We start from the raw sequence: 27,989 nt of genomic DNA on the forward strand, positions 1-27,989 counted from the left end.
ACTGTGAAACCTCCCTAGGATGCATAAAACACTAGGGGCCCAGGAGCTTGGGGCCCAGGGAGTCGGCCGCCCTCCCCACATCCTTCCCCTGAAGCCCGCCTGCAGTGCTGCCCAGGGCTCGCCACCAGCTCTCAGCCTGCTCTTCAGACGGTGCCGCAAACAGGATCTCTGCCCCACTGGTCAGCCTGGCACCCACACAGTCACAGGTCAAACTCCACTGTCCCTTTGGGGACCCCCATGCCTCCAGCCCCCGCTGAGCCAGGTGGCTGCTGGGGGCGATGCCACAGTCCATGTCTCTCCGCTCACCTTAAGGAGAATGTGTGTTTCCTGCCATGGCGGCCCCGCAGCCTCTCACACCGGGCTCCCGTGAGGTCAAGGAGGGCTGTGGAAGCTACTTTCTGAGGAGAGATGAGAGGCAGGGGTCACTGCGGCCATCTCAGCTTTTCCCTGTGGGGTCCCTCTGTCCTGGGGCCCCTCTGCCTTGTTTCCCAGCACCCTGATGTCTGTATCTCCCCTACCCCACCTGGTACCTCCGCTGCCATCCTCTCATCCAGAACAGGCTCAGAGAGCTGCCCTGCAAGGTCCCGCGGCAGCTGTCCCAGGAGCTCGAGCTAGGCTGTGGAGAGGAGGTGGGAAGGTCGCATGAGCCACACACAGGAAGCCAGAGCTAGGGCCTGTCCACGCCTCACCGTGTGTGTGGAGCTTCCCAGGAAAAGCAGTGGATTGGACCAAAGTCCCCATGGGGAAAGGGAAGCCACAGAGGGGCTCTGACGGGAAACCAAGCGGAAGGGGAAGAGCAGATGGGGAGGAGGAATCCCAGCACCTCCTGGGGGGGTGGGTAGGTGGGGGCGGTGGCAGAAGCTGGGAAGGGTCCCAAGGAGCCAAACTGCCTGGACAGCATGGTGGGGGGTGGCATCTGCCCAAGTTCACAGTGCAAGGGTGCCAGGCCCAGATGGCTCTTCGAGCCACTCAAGTGCTGCTGCAAGTGGGAAGCTGCCTGGAGAAGGAATCTCCAGGCACTTACCTGCCTCCCGCCAGGCAGCAGGTGCTGCTTGAACTCCAAAGACCCCTCCATGGTGGGGGTACCCTTTGCATCCTGAAAATGCAAGATGCGGCCCAGAAATGTCAGGACCAGCACCCTCAGGAAGGTGGGCAAGGCACCCACTGCCCCCTGCTCTCTTTATTCCTCCCATCCAAGTACTAACCAGGCCTGACCCTGCTTAGCTTCTAAGATCAGATGAGATCGGGCATGTTCAGGGTGGTATGGCTGTAGACAGCCATCTTTATTCCTAATGACCTTCAGCTCCTGTGCCCGGGCTCCCAGCACTGGCTCCAGGGTGTGGGCCCTCACCCCCACAGCCCCAGCCCCAGCCCCACTGCATGCTCCAGGGAGACCACGGCGGGGGTGCCTGCAGCCCCATGGGGACACCTGCCTGGGGGTCCCTCGTCTCAGCCAGCTGTGCTCCTAGCCCCTGGTGTCCAGAGGGCCTCCACTGACAGGATGTCAGCGAGCTGCCAGCTCTCCCGGGCTTCAGTTCCTGTGGCTGCAGCAGGAGCTCCTGTTCCATCTTGGGGAGTGAGCAAGGTGAGCCAGGTCAGGGAGACCAGCCACACCTCGGGTTCCCGTCTATCTCCCCTCCCCCAGCCCTCCCGGTCAGAGGGGCCTGCCTCCCCGTCACTAGCTCTTTCAGCTTTGGCTCTGGAGGCTCACACCCAGTCCACAATGGTGCCTCTCCCACCACTGCAGCTGGCCAGGGAAAGGAGCAGGTAAGGCAGGGCCGGGTGAGGGCTCAGTGCCCTGGGAGACACTGACTTGCAGGCTGAGAGGGACTGTTCCCCCACCAGCCCTCAGCCCCTAGCCGAGGCAGTCGGCACCTCTGTCTTCTGCATTTGGGCAAACTTCTCTTCCTGGGCTGCCAGCAGCTTTTCTAAGTCCTGGTGTCTCTGCAGCAGCAACTCCACATCTGAGGCTGAGTGCTGGGGAGAAGCATGTTCAGGTGAGGCCCAGCTTGAGGGGTGCCCAGAGCCTGGTAGCCAGCTAAGGGGCAGGACCCCCACTCACCCCATAGTCGGGCTTCAGCAGGAGGCCCTCCCGGCAGGCCAGCCAGGCCTCAGCCTGCTCCAGCCTCTGCCGAAACTTGTGCAGGCCCCAGCTCTCGGCACAGCGTTGCCAGCGCAGGGCCCAAGCCTCCTCCAGCTCCTGCAGCCGCCCTTCCAGCTCCTGCAGGCACTCTGTCACCTGGTGGGGAGGGGCTGCTATGGGTGACAGCTTGGGTAGGGCTCCCACCATGGGCAGGGCAGGGCAGGGCTGGAGAGCCAAGTGTTAATGGAAGTGCAGAGGGAAGGCTGTGAGACCTGCACCTGCCCCTTCCCAGCCTCTCTCCCTGCCTGCGCCCAGCCTTCCTTTCCCGCTGGTTTCCATGCCTGTGAGGGGCCCTGAGGCCCTGGGCAATCAGGCTGCATCCCCAGCCCAACCCCAGGCCCACCCTTTGAGTTCACACCTCCGCGGACATGAAGTGGCTGTTGTCCACCTGCTGCTGTCCTTCCTGCCGCAGGTCCTGGGCTTGAAGGCGGCACTCCCTGATTTCTTGCCCCAGCTCTTCATGCTGCCCAAGGAGCTGCTCAGCCCCCGCCACGTCCTCAGCCAGCTCCTGCCTCTCCTGTGCCCATGCTCTGTGGGGCAGGGAAGGGAGCTGTTGTCAGGGCTGGCTGGGGAGCAGGGGAGGGAGGGTCCAGCTCCCCCAAGAGCCAGGATACCCCCACCCCACAGGGTAGAGCTGAGCCGGCAGCTGAGGTAGGACACCTACAGCAGTTCCTGGCAGCGCCCGAGGAAGGCATGGCCCTGTGCAGCCTGCACCAGCCGCTGGCCTCGCTCCTGGGCCTTCGCCTGCAGGGTGGCCCAGGCCTCCTGCACCTTGGCCAGGCCCCCCGGAGCTGCAGGATGTAGCTGGCCCAGTCGGCAGGCCTCCGTCTGTACCCGTGCCACCTCCTTCTCCATAGCTTCCAGCTCTCTCTGCAACCAGAGCATGAGATCAGGCCTCAGTCCCCCCACTGAGCCGATGCGTGCTCTGCATTCAGGAGCACCAGGCCTCTCTGAGGAACCACCTCCACTCTGCTGCACAAGCTGGGCCAAGTCCTAGGGCCCCTCGGGGAAGGATCTGGGTTTCTGGAGAGGAGGCTGAAGCAGGCTGGGGTGGGAGGGCTGAGATAGGTCCCCTCAGCCACCGCCTTCGGGCAGGGGCTCAGACAGGCAGGCTGCAGGGCGTGGGCCTCACCTCCAGGCGCCTGTGCTGTTGCTGCAGGGTCCGCACAGATGACAGGCTGTGGCCTCCGTCCTCTCCCTTCATCAGGGCCGTCTTCTCCTGCATTCTTCCTTGGAGCTCAGCCGCTGCCTGCTGAAAGCTGTGGACCTCATGGGCTGCAGCCAAGTTCTGGGAGAGGAGAAAGGACCTCCTCAGGGCTGTTCTCTGCTCCCAGGATTCCTTTCTCCCTGGAGACATGGCCTTCTGGGCCACCTCCTTTTGAACAAGGAGGACCACGGGGCTTGATGTGTCCCCAGGTACAGAAACCATCCTCCATGCTGCAGCCCTCAGTGAACGTGGTGATATGGGTCTGCGGCAGGCCAGGGGGTGGGGAGGGCGGGGACAGGAGAGGGCCTCGTGTGCATCTCAGGGAAAGGCAGACGCGAGGTGTTGGGTCCACGTGAGGGAGCAGGCCGGTTCTCGGGGATCTGGCTGACTCTGGCAGTACCACCTGCAGTGCCTCTCATGGGGCTGGGGGACAGGGTCAGCTCAGGAGGCAGCCCCAGCCCAGGACCTACAGAGATGGAATATCCTGGGCTGCAGCCAATTCCTGGAAGAAAGCTGAGCAGGTGAGGGAGAAGGCACATTCACTTGAGGCCAGCAGGGTGTGTGTCTTGTTGGAACCAAAGCCTGTGGTAGGGAGGGCTTAGAGGGATTTTTTGAAGACTCTGACACCCCTTAGCTCGGCCCGGCCTGTGGTCACATACCTCTGTGCGGGCTTTTATTGCTTGGTCCAACCTCTCCCAAGCGGCCTCAATGCGGCTCCTCTGGGCTTGGATGTGGGGATAGCGCCTGGGTGCACCCCGCTCCAGGGTGCCTGCCAACTTCCTCAGGGCATACACCTTGGCCTGGCCCAGGCTCTGCACTTCCTTTCTGAAGGCATCAAACTTCTCTTCCAGCACCTGCAAAGGTGTGAGGCCCAGCAGGGTCACTCGAGATGGTATCATGAGCTCTCAAAGCTCATGAAGAGCTCAGCAGACTCTGATGGCTCTGAAATCCCTCAGCCCAGGTTCTGGAACCATCGGGATCCTCCCTAGGACACCCTCTCCAGGCTCCTTTCTGCTGACTCCCCAGCAACCTTTTCATCCCAAGGCAGGCCTTCCTCAGCCTCTGCCCACTCCCCGTGAGGTTTGCTCAGGAGTGACTCACCTTGACACCCTCCAGGTCCTGCCCGTAGTCCTGGGACTCGGCGGTGGCCGCCTTGGTGGTCAGCCAGGCGTTGAGGAGCAGGGTCTCTCGCTCCAGCTGGTGTAGCTGCAGCTGCTCCTGCAGGCCGTGCTCCCTGGCCTCTGCCCTCCGCAGCAGCTCTGCGTGGGCCTCCCGAACTGCCTGCAGCTGGGCTAGCACCTTGGGGCTGTGGGAAGAGAGCGACAGTCTGGACTGTAGCCCTTCCTTTCCAGGCTGGAGCAGTCTCCTGCCATCTCTGTAGAGGGCTTCTCTCTGCTCCTTCCCAGATGGTGTGGCTCCCGCCCACCTTTCTGGGTTCTTCCTGCTCTCCAGGAGTGCTGCCGTCTGCTGCAACCGCTCGATGCGTGGGCTGAACGCTTCCAGGTCTCTCTTGGTGGCCTCCAGCCGCCGCAGAAGGGCCTGTGTGGCTTCAGCACTGTGGCCCATGTCCTCGCTGTCCAGGACACGGCCCCGCTCAGCCAGCCAGGATCCCGCCTCCGGGAGCTGGGGGTGACAGAGTGGAGATCCGTTTTCCCGGGGCACCCTCCAGGGCTCAGGATTTACAGCCACGATTCTCAGCCTGGCTGCACAGGGGAATCACCTGGGAGCTGTCATGCTCCCTCGGCCTGGCCCCACTCCTAAGCAGCCTCATCTGGTCCGGAACACAGCCAGAGCGGCAGTGTTTTGTAAAGGGTCCAGGTGATTGTTTTTTTCCATGCAAAATAGACATTTTATTCTTGGTTCACAGGCATAGATTTTGTCACTTAAAACCAAGTTTTAGCAAATATTCCTTGCAGTGTTTCTCCCTTTCATTTATTAGCCTATTTACTTCATTTACTTCAGTTTTTCTTCCTTTACAATTGTATTCACCATTCTGAAGTAAGAGCTATAATCGTCCAAGTGAAGGTTCCAGGTGATTCTCATGTAAAGCCCTGGTTGAGAACCACTGATCTAGAGGGAAAAAAGACAAAAGCCAACCCAGCCAGCAGCTGTGTTCTGGGAAACATGTGGAAGGAAGCCCTTGGGGGCAGGAGACCACTGAGTGGAGGAGACGAAAGGTGCCCAGGCCAGGAGCCCCGGAGTTACCTCCCGGCCGCACTCGCCCTGTGTTCCAGGCCTGCCTGCTGTGCCCTGCCCATCACTCCCCTCACCTCAGTCAGAAACCGCTGGGCCTCCTGAGCCTGCTGCAGCAGAAGCCACCTCCACGCCGCCTCTGCCCGCAGGTGGGCCATGGCCTTCTCCAGCTGCTGCACCCGGGCGGCCACCTCGTGGGCGGCAAAGTGCCCAGCCTGCACCAGCTTGTGCCCAGTGCCCAGCACCACCCGGGTCAGAGCCTCGTGGCTGCTCATCTCACTCTCCAGGTTCTGTGGGGGAGGAGGCAGGAGGATGCGGATGTTGCTGACCCTTGGGGGACTCCCACAGTTGTGCTTGAAGTTTCACGGGACCCCACTAACTTGTCCCCAAGGAGTTCCCTGTCCCCATGACTCCCAAAGAATCCAGGGCATCCCAAAAGCCCCCACAGGCAGAGAGTTCCTGGCTGGGCCACAGAGAGTGCCATTTCCTTGGCTGAGAAGCCCTGCTCACGTGCGAGGCCGGCCCTCCCCGGGTGGGCCCACACCTGGTGCTGCTCCTGCAGGTGCTGCACTGCACTCAGGCTCTGGCCATAGTCCTGGGCAGCGGCCAGAGGCAGCTTCTCCTGCACCCAGGCCATTTCCTCGTCGGCGTCCCTGAAGAACTTCAAGAGGAGGCTCCGGGCCTCCAGGGCCGTCCTGCGCTCCTGCAGGGGCTCCCTCAGGCTCTTGAACCTGCAGTGGTGGAGGGTGGGACCAAGGGAGGCAGGGACCAGGGTGTCAGTATTAGGGATACCTGGTGACACAGATCACCCAGCTGTGGCCCTCACCATGGGCAAGGGGAGAAAGTGAGAAGACATCAGTTAAGAGGGCAGGGGTGGGGGTCCCTCCAGGAAGGCAGGGAAGAGAAGCTGAGGGCACAGGTGGATCTACCTCTGAAGCAGCCGCCGGGCCTGCTCTTCCACATCTTGGGCAAGGCAGTGGCCTTCCCTCACAAAGGCCTGGGCCTGGCCCAGCAGTGCCTCAGCCTGCCTGGCCTTCTTGTCCACTGCTGCCTCCAGCTCCCTCTGTGTGCCCAGGAGCTCGCCCACCCCAGGCAGGGCCTGGCCCACAGTGGGGGCTCTCAGCTCAACCTCGATGGGCTCCAGCCAGTTCTCCAGTTCCTCCATGCTCCGCCGCAGACGCAGGGCCTAGGGTAGAAAGTGAGGTAGGCAGGAGGGGAGTGGCCTGGAGCCCGGCCAGCCACCCCTCGGCCTGCACAACCTCACCTCGCAGGCCTTCTGGGGCTTGGCCACCTTCTTCTGGGAGTTGTCTTGCAGCTCACCCCAGAGTGCTCCCAGCTCCTCCAGTCGCTCCTGGATGGCCTCCGAGGCTGGGTGGCCCCCCTGCAGCAGCCTCTGTCCCTCCTGCAGCCACAACATGAAACACACCTTGTGGACTCAGGACTGCCGGTACCAGGGCCCTGGTGTTGACTCTGAGCACCAGCACTAGAGCTGCAGAGTCCCTGCGGTCCAGCTGCGTGATCTTGAGCGACTTTCTTTACCTAAGCCTCAGTTTCCTCATCCGTATCATAGAGAAAATAATGGTTATTTTGTTTAAATGAGATAAGTCATATAAAATGCTTAGCAGGGTGACTTATATCAGAGGGAGCCAGCCTGGGGTCAGGACCTGCCTTTGCAGGTAGAAAAGAGAATGTTTTAAAAAGTGCTATGCTGGGCACAGTGGCTCATTCCTGTAATCCCGGCACTTTGGGAGGCTGAGGCAGGTGGACTGCCTGAGCTCAGGAGTTTGACACCAGCCTGGACAACATGGCAAAACCCCATCTCTACCAAAAATACAAAAAAGTAGCTGGATGTGGTGGTGTGGGCCTGTGATCCCAGCTACTTGGGAGGCTGAGCTGGGAAGATCACTTGAGCCTGGGAGGCGGAGGTTGCAGTGAGCTGAGATCTTGCCACTGCACTCCAGCCTGGGTGACAGAGCAAGACCCTGTCTCAAAGTGGCTATGTTTTGACTCCTTCACTCACAGGACTGGTGGCTATGTCCTGTTCACATCAAAATGTTATCTTTAAAATTACTGAAAAGGTGCCATTTTTGGAGAGGGTGCCCCCACCCGGAAAGCAACTTCTTCTCACTACACTTCTGCCTAAACAACCGCTTAGCCAGGTGCCTTCACACAGAAAGTACTGGATAACGTTGGCCACCGTTCAGCACCAGCTCTGGGGCACCGTCCTGTGTTCTGCCTGGAGAGCTGTCCCACCACCCTCCTGCCTGCAGGGCCTCACCCGCTGCAGCTCCTGCTGTTGGTGCATGCTCGCGTCCAGCTCCACCTGGAAATTCTGCTGCTTCTGTAACTGTGCTGGCAGCATGGCTGTGTCCAGCAAACCCTCCTCCAAGGCCACCAGGTTCTTCTCCCTCAGCCACGCAGCCACCTGGGCACGTGGGGAGGACAGGCCTGCTGTCCAGGGCTTTCCCCTTCCCCTGACCTCTGGGATACCCCAGAGGAAGGGTGGCCTTTCCCTGGGTCGACTCCTTCCCCACCATGACCGCCTCCCTCTCCAAGCGAGGCGAACCTCCTGGGAGTCCTGCAGGAAGGCCTGCAGCTGCCGGAGCTCCTCCAGGCGATGGCGGCGGGTCCCGGCTTGCCTGAAGAGCGCCTCCTTCCTGCCAGGAGGAGAGGCTCATGGGCCTGGAGCCACCCCCGGGGCCAGGTGGGGTGCCCGTCCAGCCTAGGCTTTCTCGGGTATGAATATACTCCGAGTCTGGAGTTTCCTTTGGAATAAAGGTACATTGCACTCCCCCTCTGTATTTGTGTCTGTTATGCGCCGGATTTTGTACCCCCAAGTTTCTTTTTGTTTTTGAGACAGAGTCTCACTCTGTCACCCAGACTGGAGTGCAGTGGCACAATCTCGGCTCACTGCAACCTCCACCTCCCGGGTTCAAGCAATTCTTCTGCCTCAGCCTCCCGAGTAGCTAGGACTATAGTCTCACACCTCCACGCCCAGCTAAATTTTGTATTTTTAGTAGAGGCAGGGTTTCCCCATGTTGGCCAGGCTGGTCTTGAACTCCTGACCTCAAATGATCCACCTACCTCGGCCTCCCAAAGTGCTGGGTTTACAGGCGTGAACTACTGCACCCAGCCTGTACCCCTGAGCTCTTATGTTGAAGGCCTAACTCCAGAAGTGTTTTTGGAGACAGCGTCTTTAAAAGAGGTAATTAAGTGAAAATGAGGTGACATGGGTGGGTCCTAATCCAGTGTGACCTCATGAGAGGAGGAAACTGGGGCAGACACAAGCACAGGGGGACGATCTGCCTCCCGCAGGAGGGCAGAAGCCAGGGGCTGGAAGTCAGGGTGGCACTGTGCTGGGGGAAGCTGAGCCTGCCAGGAACCACCTAAGGTGACTGGGGGAGGGGGTGGTGACAGAGACCAGCAGAGCAAAGTTTGCATTCTGTTAATTCAAAGACCTCCACAGGTACCCAGGTGTGGTCCACCTGCAAGAATGGAGAGGGGGTGGCCCCGACCACTGCCAGGACACCAGCACAAGGAGCCATGGCATTTGTGGGTGCTGGTTGGCTCTCTGATCGGCTCTCTGAGAAGGACAAAAGCCCCCACCAGTCTGGGATCTGGCTTTTGACCGTATCTGCCTTGATCTAAAAGTCTGAGGAGCTGCATGAAGCAGCCAAACCCACTGAGCTTTTACAGGGAAAAAAAACTGCAGAGCTGGGGTCTCATGGGCCATGCAGGTCACATGCATCTGTGTCTGAACTTCAGTTAGATGAGCTAAGACTTCTGCTAGCCTGCCTGTGGGGCCAGCACCGTGCTTTCGTCCTCATCACAGCCGTTAAAGCCCGGGATGTGAGGCTCAGCTGCCGTGAGGAGGAACTTGTCTGGGTCCTGCCATTAGTGGGCAGCACAGGGACTCAGGACTGTGCTTGACCTCTGTGGAAGGCTGATGCTTGACCTCTGTGCCCTGCCACCTTCCGTTTCGTGAGTTGGTTTCCTCTTGGTCTCCTAGCATAAGCCTCTCTTGAAACTCCCTTTGGTCTCAACTGAATGAAGAAGGAAGTGGGATTTGCCACGTGGTGTTTGATGTCCGTAACAGGCAGACACATTGCAGGGCCAGGGGTGGTGGGGACCCCCGGCATCTTACCTCAGTCCTTGGACAAGGCTGGTGAGCCTGGGCCAAGTAGTGGAAGGGTGGGAAGGGAAGAACCGGGATGCCAGATGCCTGTGCCAGCCCGCCCACAGCACCCCTCACCCCAGAGCCACCACTACCTCAGAAGCATGGCCTGGCACCTGCCCAGGGCACTCTGGGCCTCGGGGTGCCCACCCTGGTGCAGGCCGCGGGCCGTGGCCTCCAGAGCACTGATCTTTCCCGCCTGCACCTCCAGGTCCCGCTCCAGCATCTTGTGCTTCCACAGAAGGGGCTCCATGGGGGCCAAGGGGTCCTGGTGGGAGTGGGGAACCCAATACTGTCCATGAGCCTCCCCCTCCCATCCCAGGCTACCTGCCTTCCCACCTAGAACCACCCTACCAAATGCTCATCCACAGAGCGGCTGCTCCGCCCAAACACATCCCTCACATCCCTCAAGGCTGTTTCCAGCTTTAGGACAGTGATTCCCAGCCAGGGGAGGCATTTGGGACAGGGATCAAGAGCCAGAATCTCTGAGGCAAGCAGAGCTTTTTCATGTAAGGTGAAAGCTCCCTCCTCTGCACTCCCTGGAGGACCACGTTAGTCCCCAGTTATCCTCTGAGGTCTCCTGTAAGTTACACTGGTCTGCTTCAGGGTTGGGGCAGTGGCGGGAAAAGCCAACCTCTAGGCATTTGGGAAGCGAGGAGGGCAGGGGTGAGGTGGCAGGAATGGGTCAGGCCCACACAGGCACTCTAGAAGCTCCCTGGTGTTCGCGGTGGGGCCTGCCCACAGCTGCATGGGAACTGCTCTAGATGACAGGTAAGTAACTGCCCAGTGACGGATGTGGCCCAGGGTGGGGAGATGGCCCAGAAGGGGAGGATCCCTGGCCTACGGAGCTCAGGCAGCACTGGCTGGTTTGACCCCTAATGCTGCTCTTGTAATTCCCCCCTCCTGCCCATTCCTGCTGGGCACCTACCCACAGACCCTCACTGGCTAGGGAGTCTTCCCTGCTGCAAAGCCAACGTTCCATCTTCTCCACTGAGCTCAGAAACAGCTGAGAACAAAGGAAAAGGCAAGAGACAGTCGGCGGAGGGTCCAGCCACTGCAGTCGGAGTGACTGTTCCAGTGGCACAGGTTAGGGAACCAGGGTCCTGGAAGGCAAGAGTGCTGAGTGGTGGGGAAGTCCCTGGCACAGCAGCCCCTCCAGTCTTAGCCTTGACCAGAGGCTGTGGGGTCAGCGCAGGCCCTGTTGCGGGGCGGGGAGCAAGATGCAGGCTGGGGATGGGACCGTGCCTGCCTGTAGCTCCAGGGCCTGCTGCAGCTGTAGCTGATGCTCCTGCCAGGCCCCTTCCAGGCTGCTCAGCTCCTGTTCTAAGCCAGCCAGCACCTGGCGAATGTCGGAGCTGAAGGGGTGCCCCGCTGTGAGCAGTCGCTGCCCAGTGCTTCGGGCCAGGCTGATGCTGTCTGTCCAGGAGTCCAGCTCGGCCTGGAACAGGACTGGGCTCAGATCACTGGGGGCTGGAAGCAGCCCAGCAGGCAGGAGAGAGGTGGGGAAGCAGCTGAGGAGTGGGAGGCTGGAGGAGATAGGCAGGGCGGGACACTCAGGAGGCCCAAGAGCAAGGAGATGAGAGGAAGGGGAGGGCAGGGCAGAGCTGAGAGCCTGGGAAAGGCTTGGGCCAGCTGCCCGTTCACCTTGCACTCCTGATGCTCTTCTAACATACGCCGGGCTTCCACAGGGCTGCGAGGAGCGGGGCTCGTGTCCATCTGAGCCCGCAGCCTCTGGGCGCTGACCAGCAATTCCTGCAGCGTTGCCTGGAGTTTCTGAGCTTGGTGCAAGGCATCCAGCGCCTCCCTCCTGCCCACGGCGCTCGTCAGCTAGTCGTCAGGCCTTCGAACCCCTCTCCCCCATGCCCACTGGTGTCTTCTGTCCCTTAATCCCCTCAACCACAGGAGGGCCCACGGGCTGGGAGGTACTGGGAGGACAGTACAGTTATTTGAAGGGTGGAGAAGGAATCCTAGGGGAACACAGGGGCTGAGGGGAGGTGTGGGGACTGAGATGCTGGAGGATGGGTCGGCGAGGGCAAGGCCTGCGGGTTCATACCGCTTCTGGGCCCTGCTCCGGAGCTGCCACCAGCTCTCAGCCACCTCCTGCTGCCTGTGCCTGAGGCCGTGGGCTGCCTCAGGGCTTCTTTGGCAGAGGCGGCCCACTTCACGCTCTAGGGACTGTGGGGGAAGCCGGTGTCAGAGGCTGGGGCAGGGGAGCTCTGGGCCACCCTGGCATCCCAAAGCCCCTCCTCCCCACTTGTGCCCAGGGTCCTACTGAGGAGATGCCCTGGGCCCAGCTCTACAGCCAGCTACGCACCTCCACCTGGGCCTGGATGGGGTGCACTTCCCGCTCCAGCTCCTCGTGTTTCTGCAGCAGCCTCTGCACGCTCTCCAGATCTTTCCCACAGTCCAGGGCCTGGATCAGGGCTTCCTGGAGGAGGGGCACGGCCGGTTACCTGCTGGGCCTTTGCTTCGGCTCCTCCTTCCTGGGAAAGGGCCCAACCAGTGGCTTCTGTGTGCACAGCAAGTCCCTAGCGTGATTTCCTGGCCCCGGCTTTGAGGGCCAGAGATCTCTTCCTTATGTGAGGGGGACGATTCTGAGGAGCAACTCTGGATTTGGAGTCTCCTCTGAGGGAAGAACCTCACGTGTGTGCTGCTTCCCTGTACAGTCTCACTCAACTCTCATCCCTTGAGGAGCGAGAAAGAAAATAGAGCAAGGATGGACAGACAGGCCTGTGCCGTCATTTGAGGGCAGAAGCCAGCGGAGGAAACAGCCAGGCATGCCCAGCACAGGCAGCAGCACCTGTTTCACACGAGGGCTTCCTGGACCGGGTTCTAACTCTGCCAGATTCCAGCCCGGGGCTCTGTGGTTGTGTACACAGTCCCAGGGCAAACCTCCCGAGGGTTTGGGCTTCCTCAGGGATGGGAGGAAACAGAGAGTGTGTTTTCTGGCCTCTGGACCTGCCATGTATCTGGGGACCAGATCTGGGGGAGAAAGGAGACAGGGAAGCCCCCACTGAGCTTGCAATGGGTGCTTCTATGGTCCTGAGTTGATCCTGAGGGCCAGCCCATCAGATGTCCCTGGTGCAGACCTGCTGGGACCCACCTCCAAGTACCCAGCTGAACAGGAGAGGCCAGTGAGGGGGGAGATGCATGGGAGACTCTAGGCAGCGCCCCCTCCCCTGACTGCATTTGCTCACAGCCCCCACCAGGACCTCTTTCCACCACGTACCTTCTCCTGAATCCTCTTGGTGACATTGTCCAGCTCTCGGGACAACACGTGTATCTCCAAGGCCCCTTCGAGCTGCTGCTGGTACCGGAGCAGGTTGCCATGGAAACTCGCCCACCTGGCCAAGGGGTGGTGGTGTCATGTGGAGCCTGAGGTGGCCTTCCACCCCTCTTCCCGGCCCTTTGGTTCTCCCCAGCCTGGGACTGGCCTGTTGTTGAGCTGGCTTCGCCGCTGGCAGATGATCTTGACTTCCTCAGGGTCCCGGTTCTTGAGCTGCAGTGACAAGTCACTGATGCTCTTGATGCGGGCATCACCCACTGTGTCCTGCAGGGGAGGTATGGGTGAGGGCATTGGCACCCCCCACGCAGAGCCCCTTCTTCCCACCTCAGCAGGCACTGGAAGCATGCCTGGGCCCCGGAGCCCAAGGAACTGCATATTTGGGCAGTGGGAAGAACTGCCTCCTGCCTCCTCTACTGCGGCAGGTCCCTGAGGTCAACCCGTCCAGGTGAAGTGAGCAAGATCAGCTTGGAGCCTGCAGCCCCAGAGTCATCTCAAAGGCCAGAAAATGGGATCCCTGCGCTGGGTACCATGTAGGAGGGGGAGAGTGGGCACATGCTCACTAACAGAGACTCTTGAGACGGAGTCTCCCTCTGTTGCCTAGTCTCCCTCTGTTGCACTGTTGTTGCAGTGGCACAATCTCAGCTCACTGCAACCTCCACCTCCCCGGTTCAAGCGATTCTCCTACCTCAGCCTCCCGAGTAGCTGGCACTACAGGTGCCTGCCACCAAGCCTGGCTAAGTTTTGTATTTTTCGTAGAGACGGGGTTTCACCATGTTGGCCAGGCTTGTCTCAAACTCCTGACCTCAAGTGATCTGCCCGTCTTGGCCTCCCAAACTGCTGGCATGACAAGCATGAGCCACTGTGCCCAGCCACAGAAACTTTTAAAATGAAAATCCAGTTTCTTGGATGAAGAGAAGCAAAGGGAGGTTGTGGAATGGAACAGTGAGCTCTGGCTTCCTGGGGTTTCGGTGTCCCCACCCCAGGACTCATCTGAGCTGAGGCTGGTGCTGCTTGGACGCTGGATGGGGTTTAAAGGTACACAGGGAACGGGTCCACCGCAGGGTATGATTGCAGATCTCCTGCCTCTGGCATCTGTAGAGCTTGTTTAAATTTCCAAAGCACTTTCCTATGAAGTGCCTCATGCAAGGTAGGCAGGGAAGGACATTCCCCTCCTTTTATAGATGCCGGAGCAGAGCTCAGAGGCTAACCTGGCTCCTTTGCGGCAGAGCCGGGATTCAAGCCCAGCTCCTTTAGAGTCTAGCTCTCTTCCTACTACAGCATCTGGCACAGCGTCTGTGAAATTCCACCATTAACAAGGGATGTCTTAGGTTTAAGCACTGCCGCCTCTTAAAAAGTAATACATACATGTACCGGGGGACAAGGTTAGCACATTTGGTCTTTAACACCTGATTGTCAATACATTTGCCATTTTTTTCCCCTGTATACCACATAAGAGAAATAGATGTTTGGTGTGTGTATGTGTGAGGGGGCGGGTGTGGGGTGAGGAGAAGACGCTGAGATGCTGAAATAGTCACACTGAAGGTGGGCGCTGATTATCCGCCACATCCAGGCATACGTCCTATTCTTTTTAAGATTTTTTGAAATAATTATAGATGCCCAGGAAATTGCCAAAGTCCTGCAGAGAGGTCCCTGTGCCCTTCCCCAGCTTCCCTTACAGCAGCATCCTATATAATGATAACATTAAAACCACAAAGCTGACGTTGGTGTAATACTACCAACTAGACCAGACCTCATTCAGATTTTATCAGTTTTTGCAAGTATGCATCTGTGCGGGGCAGTGGGGGATAGGTCGATGCAGTTTTATCACAGCTAGAGATTCACGTACCTGCCACCACACACGTGCTGTCTTACCTCTGAGGTGGGTGCTACCCCCATTCTAAAAAGGAAGGAGTGAAGGCGGGTGAGAGGAGGGAGCCTGCCCGAGGGCATGGGAGGAGCAGGCATGGCGCCCACGCCCTGCTCTACAGACCACACTCTTTCCCTGCTCTCAGTTGGATTTTCAGTGCGGGATGCATGGCCATCCTCTACCCAGCAAGACCCCCTTACCCCGGCCGAGTTTCCTCGGAACTCGCGGAGCCGCCGTCGGAGCTGCAGGCAGTGCTCCAGGTCCTGGCCCAGGTCACCAACATTCATCTTCACCTCCTGTGAAGGCCGAGGGTGGGGAGGGAACGCTCTGAGCACCAGCCCAGGCTCCTGGCACCCGCTGCTGGGGATCCCTCCTGTCAAGGGAGGGCTCCTCCCCCCATCTCTCAGCCCCCACCCAGCTGGGGCTACACCTTCTCCTGGATCCAGGCCTCTGCAAGGTCCACTCTCTGCAGGAACTCCAGGAAGTTCCGCCTGTCCTCCAGCTCCTGGCCCCTGAGGGCCATTGCCTGCCTCAGGTCCTCCCAGTGCTTCCGCAGGCCCTGCAGCCGCTGGGAGACCTCTCTGGCTCGAGGGTGACTCTGTGCCAGAAGAGCCTCTCCCTTCTGGAGAGAGAGAGGGGACACAGGATATCTTGCCTGCTGCACTTCCTCCTAAGACTGACATCGCCCCTGGGCCACACTTTGGGGCAGGCATGGGGCTGAGGGCCCGGTTGTTACCTTGGCAACAGAGGTCATGACCTCCTCATGGGCCGGGACTTCAGCCTCAAACGCCTGGTGTTTCAGCAGGGGCTTCAGCTTATCTCTCAGGTCCCCAGGAGGGATCGGCTCCTTCAGCTGCTGGGCCCACGCCTGGATCCAGTCCTCAGCCTGGTGGGGGTGGGACATGAATGCTGCAATGTTCTGCAGCCTCAGGTCCCAGACGCCACAGGCCTAGCCCCCAGCCATTCCCAGGAGGCTGGCCTCAGGGGTGGGGCGGGCAGCACCTGGTAAATGAGCCCTGAAGGTTCCAGCTCCGGAAGGTTGCTGCAGGAGGCAGCCGGGCAGGGCCTTGGGTGGGCTCTCATTTTGGAGGTGTGGCCCCTACTCCTAGGGCCCTGGGCTGCTCTGCTCCCTTCCCCACCTCTCTTGCCCTGGCCCACCAGCTCGGGACGCTGGTGGGGTCTCCACACAAAGGGGCTTAGATCCCATGTTCTGGGCTCCAGCGCAGCCTCTGGGAAAGCCATCCACCCCCTGAACCTGTTTCCGCCTCACAGTGTTGCGGTGTGAAGGCGGCTGAAAACTGTCGAGTGTGGTTCCAGTGGAAGGCCCTGGGCTGGGGGTGCCCTCTGACCTGGGTTGCGGCCTGGGTGAAGCTGGCCATCAGCAGGGAGGCATGCAGGGCGTGTCCCCGGCTCTCCGCCAGCTCCTTCACTCTCACCCGGCGCTGCAGCAGGATGGGAAGCCGGTCCCGCACCCGGGGGCGCCGGAGCGTCTTCAGCCGCTCACGCAGGGCTGCCTCCTGTGGGGCAGGGGCACAGCTGCTGCTCTCCCACCCTGGGCTGGGGTAGGGCCTGGCCTGCAGGGCTCACAGTCCTTTCTTTGAGGGCCCCGGAGCCCTTTCCTCAGCCCCACATGGCTGAGGGGTGTCTGATCCTCCCAGCCACAAGCCAGACCAGTCTGCTCCCCAAGGACCACATGGTGTGGACAGAGCCGAATGCCCCGTGTGGGTCTCTGCAGTGTGGCCCATCTCCCCCTGGGCCCTCTTCTTGAGCCACACATACAACTTGCGCAGTCAACCCCAACCAGGCCCCCAGCCTCGCAGGCTCATCAGCACTGCCTCCAGGAACGCACCAAGCGCCCCGTGACCCCCTTCAGGACTCTCTCCCGACCACCACACTCTGACCACGCCCAGGCCTCCTGACTCCATTACCTTCTTGTCCTGGGCAGTCAGAACCTTCAGGAAGACCTCGTGCTTGCGAATCAACTGCTCTACCTCTTCCACCGAGCTCCCCAAGGCACTGGTTTTCAGGGAGACCTGGATCCACAGAAAAGTCAAAGAGGCCACCAAGCCTTCCAGCCAGCCAGCCCCTCCAGCTGCAGTCTGTGCCCATGGGCACTCTGGGTATGGCAGGGCCTTAGGAGTGCCCACTGAGCTTGGCATGGAGCTGTGAGGAGTGGGAGTCCAGGTTGGGAGGCTGCGACACCTCAACCTCTGCACCATGTGGGGAGCATGACCAGCCTCTGGCCAACTTCCTCGGGGCTCAGTCTGGGATAGGGGCTGGGGATGTCAGTGGACGCTCAGGGGCCTCAGCACTTCACCATGGCCACCTGGAAGGACTTGTGCACAGCTGCCTCATATTAGAGAAAAAGCCAGAGAGGCAGGAGGAAAGGGACTGAGCAGAGAGGGGAATGGAAAGGAGGAGCAGGAGGCTGAGCGGAGTGTGAGGGCGGGAGGGGACCTGCCTCCCGGGCCGCAAGGATCTCCTCCAGGCGGCTGCACTCTCTGAGGAAGAGCTGCTCCTGCTGCTCGGCCTGCAGCCTCTCTTGCTTCCGTGCCCAGGCCTGATACACCTGGTCCCGCTGGCCCTGCAGGGCTCGAAGCTCTTCCTGGACCTGGGGATGGACACATGAGGAGCCTCAGCTGGGGAGGGTGGTGTGGGTGAGGTGAGGACTGGATCCTGAGGGAAGCTCCTGAGGAGAGGCCAGCATGGCACAGTAGGACAGGGCACCAGGTGGCCAGGCACAGGCTAGGTCAGCTGGGGTATGTGGGGGCACCCGGGAAGGGGGCCCACCTCCTTGGTGGGTGTCCCTGCAGCAAGAAGTGCCTGCTGGCCCAGCTGGGTGGCCTGCTGCCACAGCTTCTCCCGGGCCTCCAGCTCTGCCCGGAGCCACTGGTGGGCACTGAGCTTCAGCGTGCCACTGCTAGGCTCTTGCGAACTCTCCTCCACCTGCAGGTCCTGGCGCATGCGGGCTGCCCAGGAGGCATAGTCACGCACCTGATCCCGGGGACACGGAGGGAGAGCCGGGTGAGGGCTGGGCTGGGCAGCAGGAAATCAGGTGCTGAGGCAACTGCAGCCCACCTGAGTCCACTCACACAGCCCGAGCCGACCTGGGTCAGGGCCTCGGGTGAGGCACGTGTGGCCCTTTGTCACTTGGTTTCTCCGTTCTCATCCAACCCGATCCTCCCAGAACCACGAACCCCCTACATGAGCCAGACCCTCACCACGACACATCTCTGCCCTTTGTTCCTCCTGCCTTCCCATCTCTACAGAGCTCACCTGGATGAGGCCATGAGAGGACTGGCGGCTAGCAAGATCAGCCCCATCAAGACTGCTTGATGGGGAAAGAAAGTTCACCTGCTCTTCAAAGGCCCCTTGGCCGCCTTTGCCTGGGCAAAGCCTTCCCTGGTATTTGACATTGCGCTGCTCTCCTTGTTCTCTGAATTACTAATTTAACCCTTACAGTCTTCTGCTGATTTGTGTACAACTATACAAGATTGGTGCTGGAGGGACTTCAGGCCCTTGTCCAAATATCTCATTGCATGGAGGAAGGAAGGGTAAATGGCACAAAGAGTCTTGTAAACTCTAAGTGCATGACAAACCCAGGGTTAAGTGCCTTGCTCAAGCTCACACTGCTAGCAAATCAGCAGAGTTAGGTCCCTAAACTCAAGCCTTTTTGCAGTGTCAGTTTGGGCCTCCTGGTCTGCCAGGTCCCAGGACAGTGGGATGCCGGGGACACCCCGTGGCCAGGACCTACTGTCCCAGTCTGATTCTCTGGGTTTCGGGCTCATCTCCCCAGGAAGCAGGGCTCCACGAGGGCAGCAGTTCCACTTTCCATAGCTTCTATATTGCCCTCCTCTCTCCACCCGTGGCTTCAGCAGGGAGCTGAAGACAGACATTAAATAGATACTGACTGATCCAGAGGTCACTGTCTAACATCTGGGTCTCCAGTTATGAGCTTTCCTGGGCAGTTCTTACTCCCAGCCCTGGCTGGGACCCTGCATGACTGCCCTGCCACTCACCTTGCTGGCACTGACCCAGACCCTAAGGTGTCACTGCTACACCCATGTGCTCAGCCCCTGACCAGCCAGACTGACATCCCGTGTGCTCGTGCTCTCCCACCCGAGTCCATGCTTGTTCTCCCTCCGGAGCTGGAGGGCCTCATGCGTGCATGCCCATGCATGGTGCAGCACACACACATGCACACACACGCCACCCAAGGGGCAGGAGCCCTCACCGCTGTGTGGAAGCGGGCCAGGAGGCATGCCCGCTCCAGCTGGGCCCTGCGCTGCTCCATGCGGCGCTGCTCCATGCGGCGCTGCTCCATGCGGCGCTGCAGCACTGCCCATGCCTGCGTCACAGCTTGCTGCCTCTGCTGCACCGCATGGGCCTGAGGCCCCGGACACAGCTTCTGCACCCTGCCTGCAGTCTCCAGCAGTTCCTGCAGCTGCGGGAGGGGCAGGGAACAGGGAGGCAAGGGTCATGTCCTCCTGATTATCTCGCAGATGTATCCCTTGCCTGGGAACTCTGGCCCCCTTGGGCCACGTCCTGCCATGCACAGTAGGCCCATGGGAGGCTCTGAGGGAGACTGGAAAATCTAGAGGAACAGGCGGGCCAGCCTGAGGGGGCTGCAGGGGCCTGGGTCGGAGAGGCAGCCAGCTGGGCTCACCTGCCGCTCGGTGCCCACGAGTTCTCGCTCCAGCCCCTGGTGGCTTCTCAGCTGGGCCTCCAGCCCACGCAGGTCCCGTGCCACATTGTTGGGGAGGCTCGTGGCTTTCTCCTGAGGAAGGGAGAATGCCGAGGAGATGAGGGATGGAGGGTGGGCACTGAGCCTGGAGTGTATCCACTTCTAGCCACCCCTCCGGCTCACACCTGGACCTGGGTGAGGACTTCCAAGAGATCTCTGTGAACTCTGAGGGAGGTCTCGGCGTCTCGGAGCACGTGGCCTCGGGCCTGGGTCCGCTCCCACAGCTCCGACCAGGCGGCCCTGCCCACGGCGTGTGGAAGACCAGCCGGGGATCAGCTGCCGGGCCGTCTCATTCCTCCCTCCCGCTAGGTCTGGTCAGCCCGCTCCTCTCTGAGTTGTATCGGGACTTGCCCAAAGCTCCTCCTCCTTAAAACCTCTCCCGCCTGTGGCCCTGCCTACGCACCTTCTTCCTGGGAGCCTGTCTTCTAGCTTTACCATGAATTCAGTGCTTTGCTGCTGTAATGCTCGGCACTGCATGGTATCTGTGCTGTGATACTCCTTACATCCTGTGCTTTGACTCATAGTGCGTCACCCAGGTTATGATCACAGACGCTTTGTGGGCAGAGGCCACATCTCTCCGTTCCTCGCTAACTCTGCAACTGGCTGAGCTCCTAAGGCTTCTGCCAGGCCAGGCTCTGGGCTAGGGGTTATGAGCAAGTCATGACCTTGCCTCAAAGCTCACAGGCTGGGAGTGGATCCAAATCAGCCAAGTGGACAGCTAGGAACCACACGAGGCATGGGCTGTCCCGAGTGAGCACAGGAGCTGGGGTAGCTCAGGGGAAGGCCCTGATGTCTGGCCCCACCATCTTCCCACAGCTCCTGCTCTCAATCCTGGGAGCAGGACTCTGACCTGCACACCCAGCCTCACCTCCCTTCACAGACCAGAGCCTGTGGCGGGCTCAGCTTCTCTGGAGCTAGGCCCCCTGCAGAGCCCTGTGGGCAGCCAGGGCCAGCGTGGCCCTCACAGCATGCCATCCTCTCTTACCACTCTGGGCCCTGCCTGCCCAGCTCCTTCCCCCAAACCCCATGCTGGCCTGGCCCTCTGGGCACTCACTGCAGATCCTGCTGCCTCTGACGGACCATGGGGCCAGCACTGTGCCCACGCTCTAGCAGGCTCTCCGCCAGCGGCCGGCAGGCAGCCATCCACTGGCTGCCCATCTCCACTTGGTGCTGAAACTTTGCAAACTTGGTGCAGAGGTGCTGAGAAGAGGGGAGTGGGTGACAGGGTAGCCCCCGGCCGGTTAGGCGTCAAGCAGCCTGGGAATCGAGGCACCTCAGTGCCCAACTGGGTGATGTGGGCTTGGACAGCCACGGCGTCTGCCCACTCCACTCAGGAGGCCCCACCTCAGCCAGGGCTGACCGCTCTGCTGCCACCTTCTTCCTCCGCCCCGCCAGAGCCAGCTTCCCCACCCCATAGGCTCTGCCCCAGGGCACCCTCCTTGACCCTGGCCCTCTTCTCACCAGGGCGTGCTCGGGGTCCTCCCCCAGGCTCTCCCCTCCTTTGGCTGCCTGCTTCTGGCTTGCCAGCCAGCCCTGCAGGTCCTTGGCCTCCCTCAGGAACTCGTGCAGCCTCAGGGTCCCCTCCAGTTCCCGGTGCCTGTGGTGACAGCCCGTGGTTCCCCAGAAGTGAGTTGCCCACCCCCCTGGGGGCCAGTCGGGCCAGCCAGAGGGGCCAATCTGAAAACTGGGGTTACTCATGGTCTCTGTCCAAGCCTGCGGCTCACGATTCAGGGAGTAGTAGACACAGCAGTGCAGGTGTAGGGGCAGAGGAGGGTGTGGACGTGGGGAGATGGACTGCAGGGAGTTGTGGGGCCTCACTGAAGAATTTATGGAAAGAGGTGAGCAACACACACCGTTCTCCCAGTGCATCTCTACAGCCTGGGGTCATGGGTTCTGATTGACTTTGGGCCATGGCATGGGAACAGTCAGCTGTGGCTAGGCCTCCTGTACCCACTGATGAGAGGGGTTATGGTGTCCTCACCGTGTGGCCGCCAACTCCTGCAGTGCTCGCAGCTGCTCCCGGAGCCTCTCTCGCACCACACGCGGCTGCTCAGGGACTTCGGGGCCAGTGAGGGTTTGGGCCGTCTGGTCAAGCTCCTCCATGGAGCTCCAGTAAATGGCTAGTTCCTCCCGTAGAGCCTATGATGCATGAGGACCCATGCCAGGCTCAGCCTGGGTGACTCATCCACCCACCTGTCCGTCCCCCACCCATCCAGTCACCAATCCTCATCCATTCACCCACCACTCACACGCCCATCCCATCTACCTCAACTCATCCATCCACCCACCCAGCATCCATCTACCCATTACTGATGGAGTAAGTACTTATTGTTCCATAAAGTGAACACCTGGTCTGTGCCCACTGAGGGCTCATTATTTAGCAGGGAAAGGTGAATGCTGGCTAATCTGGGCCAAGGAAGGGAGGGCACAGGAGGCATTAGACTGGACCCCAACATCCATGTGTAAGAGAGAGGCAGAGTTAAACAAGCTGTCCGGTGTAGCCGGGAGATGGGTGCTCCGTGAGGCCAAGGCTACAGGCCTTTAGAAAGACCCTCTCTGAAGGTCCTGTCGCAGAACACACTGCAACTGGGGCTGTGCAGGAAACATGCCCAGACAGGAGGACAATTCAGTGACAGCCGGAACCGGGACTGCCGTGGGCTCCAGGCTTTGAAGCTTGTGTGGTTCTGGGAGTCCGAATTCAGGAGTGAGGAAGGGGACTTCGAGACCTCCCTCCCTTCAGCCAGGGGATGTTTGTGGGAGGAGGTCGGCTTCATGAAGGGCATTTGGTTAACTCAAAGGATGACAGGTAAAGCCTGGGAGGAAGACACCTGTGGGAGATGTGGAGCGGGCTGGGCAGGTGACCTTGACAGAGGAGAAAAGTGCCAGGGGTGGGGTAGAGAGGAAGCAAGAGGAGGCAGAGAAACCCCAAGGCCACAGGGAGAGGCAAGACTCGTAAGAAGATGAAGGGAGAAAGCGTGTACATCACAGTGCCCAGGTTGCCTTGGAAGAAGGGGCACTGTGGGATCTGGGTGGGCAGTGGGGATGGGGCCGTCTGTGTCTCCAGGAAGCAAGAGCAGGGCTCCGTGCCTCTGAGAGAGGGAGGGTGACAGCCCTCTCCCCGTGGTCCATCATCACCCAGACCACACTGCAGGGGAGGCTCAGGACGTGGTACCTGGTGCTTGTTAATGAGCCTGAGGGTGGCTGCCTCGTCTCTGCCATAGTCCCGACTGCTCACCAGCGGCCACTTCTCCTCCACCCAGCCCTCCAGCTCTGACACATCCAGAAAGTACTGCCAAGAGTGGGGCCAACTCACCTGGAGGATCTCAGACAGGACCCTCCGTCAGCCCTGGAGACATCTGCCCCTGCTCTCCAGCATCAAAGGGGCTTCTGTGCCCATAGGGGCACCCATCAGCTCCCAGCCCAGAGCCCCCACCACTGATCCGCCTCCCTGAGAGTCCCACAGGTGGCCCCTCAAGGAGCCCTGACTTCTGCCTCTTCCCCCAACCCCACCTCTCTGCATCCTACCTGCTGGAAAGCGACAGCCTGCTGCAGACACTGTGCCCGCGCCTCACATGCCCTCTCCAGCTCTGCCCAGTGGCCTTCCAGCTCCTGGCACTGCTCCACGATGTGTTGGGCTTGGGGGTGCCCTGAGGCTGCCAGGCTCCACCCAGAACTCAGCACCCGTTGCACCTGCCCCTGGTGAGCTTTTACCTCCACCTGGAGCTCCTGCCACAGAGTGGCTTGAGAGGCTGCTGCCCTTAACCCAGGGGCATCCGGAGCAGAGCCATGGATGTGGCTCCAGGCCCCAATCATGGCAAGACCCCCAGGGTCAAAATAGCTGGAGCAGAGATTTGGAAATTGGGATACCCACGGGTGAGGGCTTAGAGGCCAGGACACCTGAGTAGGGGCAGAGGGTTTCTATGGTCTGGGAAGCGGATGTCGGTAATCCTGTAGGAAGAGAGGGCTATTACCTTGTGCTTGCGGTGAAGGCTCTGGGCACCATTCAAGCACTCGGTATAGCTGGTGGGGCTGCCATGGGGCATGTACTCGGCTACCCAAGAGAGCTCCATGTTGCTCAGGTGGCAGAACTGGTGCAGCTCCACTGAGGCCTGCAGCTGCAGGTCCCGGATGGCCAGATGCCCCTGCAGAAGCTCCAGCCTAGGAGGAGGAGGAAGAGATGGGAGAGGTTGGGAACAGAGTGAGCACAAGGCTCCTGGTTCTTTCCTTGGCCAAGCCAGGGCCCGTGAAGAACAAGACCAGGGAATAGAGCAAAGCCCCATCTGACAAAGGGAGGCAGTGGAAGGGCGCCAGGGCCCCACCTCATGGCCTAGATGACTCGCCTGACCGCACTGTGGGGGTCCTGCTAAGGATGCATAATGGGGTCTCCGACCCTCCCAACCCAGAATGACTCTACTCATAAGGGAGGAGATCTGGACACCCCGGTCCTGTGGGTGCCATCTTGTGGGACCTTAAATTCACATGGAGGAGTGACACACAGGTGGGTGGGAGGACAGGCCCCACCTCCGGAGGTGCTTCTGGGTCTCTTCCAGGATGGCCGGGGAGGCGGCCACGCCATGGGCCTTGGAGGCGAGGGCAGCCATCTTGGCAGCCAGGGTCCGGCTCTCACTCTCCAGCTGTTGGTGCCGTTTCTGCAGCCTGTGGCTGGAGCGCAGGTCCTGCCCTGTCTCCGAGCTCTGTAGGGCCCCTTCGAGCTGCTCCAGCTGCTCCTTTGCATCCTGGGAGGGACGCATGGAGCTGCATTAGGTTCTCTGTGTACAGCACAGCAAGTGGCCTTCCCGGGCTCTGGGACTGTTGGACTTTTAGGACCAGATTCACCAGGGAGCTCTGTCCCCACCACTGCCAACCCTCGGCCAGAAGTGCCCAATCTTCCCCTGTTCCCTCACGCTTCTTCTTCCCTGGGGGACTCAAGTGGTGCTGACCACCCGCTGGGCACACAGGAGAGAATCCTGCATTGGCCGACTGAGCAGAAAGCCACGCTCAGCTTGTCCTAGGCCAGAAGCCTCCAAAGGCTGCAGAGCCAGGGTCAGCAGAACACCTAGACTTCTCCCTCCCCGTTCTGTCCAGCCCAGCCCGGCCTCCGTCTCCCTCTTGTGCCCTGTCCCTCTTCCCAGTGGACCTGCAGCTGCCTCAGGAGTTGCTCCTGCTGTCCAGCCTGCTGGAGCTCGTCCCCACGCTCAGTCATCTTGCGGTTCAAAGCTTCCCACTTGCTTCTAAGGCCTTGAAGCCTGGTCTGTATGTCCTCCCGGCCGCAGGGCCTCCTACTCAACAGCTCTCTCCCAACCTGGAGTGGAGACAAAGGCCCAGGGAGTTTGGCTGAGCTGCTGGTACCACCAGTGGCCGCAGCAGGCTGGACCTGGGTGGCAGTGGAGGTGAGGGGGTGACCACAGCTGCACTCCACGGGCTGCCTGGAAGAAAGCAGTTCACGTGGCCCCAAAACTGCAGGTAGGGGGGCTTTCCTCTGACCCCTGCAAATAGAGTGGGGTGAGCCGGCATTAGGTTGGTGGCTGGGGAGAGCCGTGTTCTGGTAGAGGTGGCCGGCTCTGGGACTTGCCACGGAGAGTTGTGGGGGAAGGGATGGATGGCGGCAGCTTTGGGGCTGGTTTGGGTGCCAAGGGGATGCCAGCAGCATCAAGGAGGCTTGCGGGGGGAGGTTCTAGGTTCACGCTGAGGCTGATTTTTCCTTCAAAGACTCTTCCATGAAAACAGGTGGTGCAGTAGGGTTGGGAATTTGAAGACAAGGAGGCTCTGCACCCTCTGTCCCGTGTCCCCCACCTGCTGCAGAGCCTCCACGTGTCTGCGGGTGGCGAGTAGCTCACTCTCAGCTGCTTCGTGCCGCTTGAGTGTCTGCAGGATGTTTCTGCGCGCTCCGGAGGGCTCATGCGCAGCCATCAGCCCCTTCTCTTCCGTCCACTGCATCAGCTCTGCCACATCCTGCTTCCACTCCTGCCAAGAACCAGGCGAGAGTGGGTCTCAGAGCACGGCGGGTGGGGGCTGGTGCCTAGCCCCGCATCTGAGGGTGGTGTGGCCACAGCCCCCGTTTTCCTCCTCAGGAAAAACCTGAGCTGTGTTGCCTGCCTCACAGAAGGTGTTGAGAGGATGAATGACATAGCGCGTGAGGAAAGTGCTCTGTAGGCTGCACAGAGCTCTGTACGGTCTCAGGCTTTCTTTTCAGGGAGGCCTCATGCAACCTGGGCCCAGCCCCTCACCTGGAGCTGGAGGGAAGCCAGCAGCTGCCTCCTCCTCTGCTCACTCCTCCCCTGGAGCCTGGTCCACTGTGCCTGGACACTCTGCAGCTGCTCTCTGACCCTGGAGGGCCGGGGGAGTTGGAGGAGGGTATGGGAGAGGACTCCCACCCCAGCACGAGGTGCACTCTCCGCCACCCCCTACTCTCCCAGCCCCAGGGCGGCCGTCTGTGCAGGCTGAGAAAGGGTCATCTGCAGGTGCTGCAGACTGAGGCCAGGCTCACGTGTGTGCAGCTGGGTGCTGGCTCTGAACCAGCTTCTCGCCGTGTGCCCGCACAGCCTCTGCCCGAGGCCCCAGGGTGCTCAGGAGCCGCCCAAACTCCCAGTGCTGCTGCAGCAGGCTCAGGGCCTCCCTCACATGCTCCTGGGAGTGCAGAGACCTGAGGTCATGCCTGGGAGAATGGGGGTCAGGACCATCTCACCCGCCACTGCCCCAGGGGCCTCCTGCCCAGCCTGGCTTCTGGACTCAAGGGGATGAGCTCCCTCCAGTGATGGGGAGTGACAGCCTAGCTCCACATTCCTGCTCCATACCCCAAGGTTGTCCAGGTGCAGTCAGGCCTGGTGGTTGGCACGGGTGGCAGTGAAACCATCCACTTCTCGGCCAAACTTCTGCAGCTCCAGCCCCTCTTGCAGCCACTGCTGCCTCTGCTCCCACACAACCTTCAGCTCCTGGCCCTGCTGCCCCAGGAGCCTCAGAGTGTTGGCCACCTCTTGGGAGTCTGGGCAGTCCAAGGCTGCCATGGGCTGGCTCTGAGCGTCCAGCTGCTGCAGCCTGACCAGGATGACAGGCAGAGAGTCAAACCCCAGCAGGCTCCCTCGTCAGCCTCCTTCTCCTCTCACCTCCAGGGTTCACGCATCTTGGATCATGAATGAGACACTGAATGTGATAGGCCCAGTAGAGTGCTTAGGATGCAGGGGTTCCCAAGCCCCCATCGGCTCCAGCCGGCTGTCCTTAAGTGTGGACTGCCAACGGCCGATGCCCAGCCTAGAGGACATGCGGAGGCAGCACAGCGTGAGAGAGAAAAATCACGCAAGCCACAAAAGCACCTGGCCGCAGGGCCACTGCAAGCCCCCATGGAGGCTTTGAACAATTAGAAAAGGTGCCCCTTTCAGCAGGTGGCTTGGGAACAGGTAACACCCTTGTGTGAATTAGAGCAAGGCTCCACTTCCTCTGAGCCGCTGCAGAACCAGGTACTGGAGTCTGGCAAGCTGAGGACCAGATGCATTTCAGTGCCCACTTGACCACCTGTCAAGTGCCCTCAGGAGGGGCACAGCCTGTGGACTGTCCCTGGTGGCCTTGCCTGCCTGCCAGCCCATAACATCATCCCTGCAGGAGGAGAGGCACCACCTTACTAAGGAGGTGGGGATCTCAGACCCGTGGGTGGGTCCTGAGCGATTCACTTAGGGGCCACTGGGGTCCATGTTACCAGGATGGCAGGGGAGGCTAGATGCCCTGAAAGCAATGCATCGGGCCCACCTGGAGGGGGCCAGCCGGGCCTGGGCTGGAGAGAGCCTCCCAGGCAGCTCAGTGTCCTGGGTCTCTCCTCGAAGTGTACAGGCTGCCTGACCCAGTCCTAGATTCTATCCTCCTCTGTGTAAACTTGCCTCAAGCAGCATGCCAGACACCAACCAGTCTGGGCCCCTCCCTGGGGAATTCACACTACTTCCCGCATGCTCTTTCTGGGCCTGAACCCAGAGCCCAGAGCCCTGGGCCCAGCCCAAAGTGCACCCCTTCTGCCCTCCTGTCCTGACCTCTCCTGCCACAGGTGGATCTCCTCCAGCAGGTCTTGGTGCTCCCTCAGCAGCCGCTGAGCCGAGGCCACATCCACCGACACCTCCTTGCTGCCCAGCTGAGCCTGGACACTCTCTGTCCACAGTAGCAGTTGCCGGCTCTCTTGCAGGAAGCTCTGCCGGGCCTGAGTCTCAGCCTGGCGCCGGGCCTGTTGGGCCACTTGTTCCTGTACTTGCTTCAGCAGCCCCTGCAGCGTCTCCACCTGTCCTTGCAGAGGCTGGCTCTCTGCGTAGCCTGACTCCTCGACCCTGGGAGACAGGGCGCGCTGCACAGTCAGTGCCCTGTCCTGGGCCTGGTGCCCCAGGCACATGTCCTCTCTC

General features: G+C 60.5%; 1 protein-coding gene across 1 annotated transcript; it reads right to left on the bottom strand.

Annotated features, from left to right (window-relative positions):
- Positions 1–31: 31 nt before the first annotated feature.
- On the bottom strand, positions 32–27,979 carry LOC129534585 (spectrin beta chain, non-erythrocytic 5-like). Its single transcript, XM_063706816.1, is given in 51 exon segments — positions 32–185; positions 307–398; positions 531–553; positions 556–616; positions 1,025–1,096; positions 1,434–1,568; positions 1,876–1,977; positions 2,063–2,239; positions 2,502–2,673; positions 2,808–3,013; positions 3,276–3,431; positions 4,010–4,204; positions 4,452–4,656; positions 4,777–4,973; positions 5,621–5,833; positions 6,088–6,274; positions 6,473–6,729; positions 6,808–6,945; positions 7,822–7,968; positions 8,110–8,200; positions 9,813–9,985; positions 10,646–10,723; positions 10,967–11,155; positions 11,362–11,524; positions 11,771–11,892; positions 12,032–12,145; positions 12,947–13,061; positions 13,152–13,267; positions 15,071–15,166; positions 15,301–15,492; positions 15,607–15,756; positions 16,220–16,387; positions 16,799–16,903; positions 17,332–17,481; positions 17,661–17,864; positions 19,105–19,314; positions 19,537–19,647; positions 19,740–19,854; positions 20,669–20,814; positions 21,076–21,211; positions 21,596–21,753; positions 22,787–22,903; positions 23,140–23,340; positions 23,586–23,772; positions 24,136–24,350; positions 24,752–24,916; positions 25,408–25,578; positions 25,842–25,941; positions 26,102–26,241; positions 26,409–26,649; positions 27,630–27,979. Coding segments are annotated over 51 exon segments (7,878 nt in total).
- Positions 27,980–27,989: the final 10 nt, after the last annotated feature.

This window comes from Gorilla gorilla, chromosome 1 (genome assembly GCF_029281585.2).
Source record: "Gorilla gorilla gorilla isolate KB3781 chromosome 1, NHGRI_mGorGor1-v2.1_pri, whole genome shotgun sequence".
Classification (NCBI taxonomy): Eukaryota; Metazoa; Chordata; class Mammalia; order Primates; family Hominidae; genus Gorilla; species Gorilla gorilla.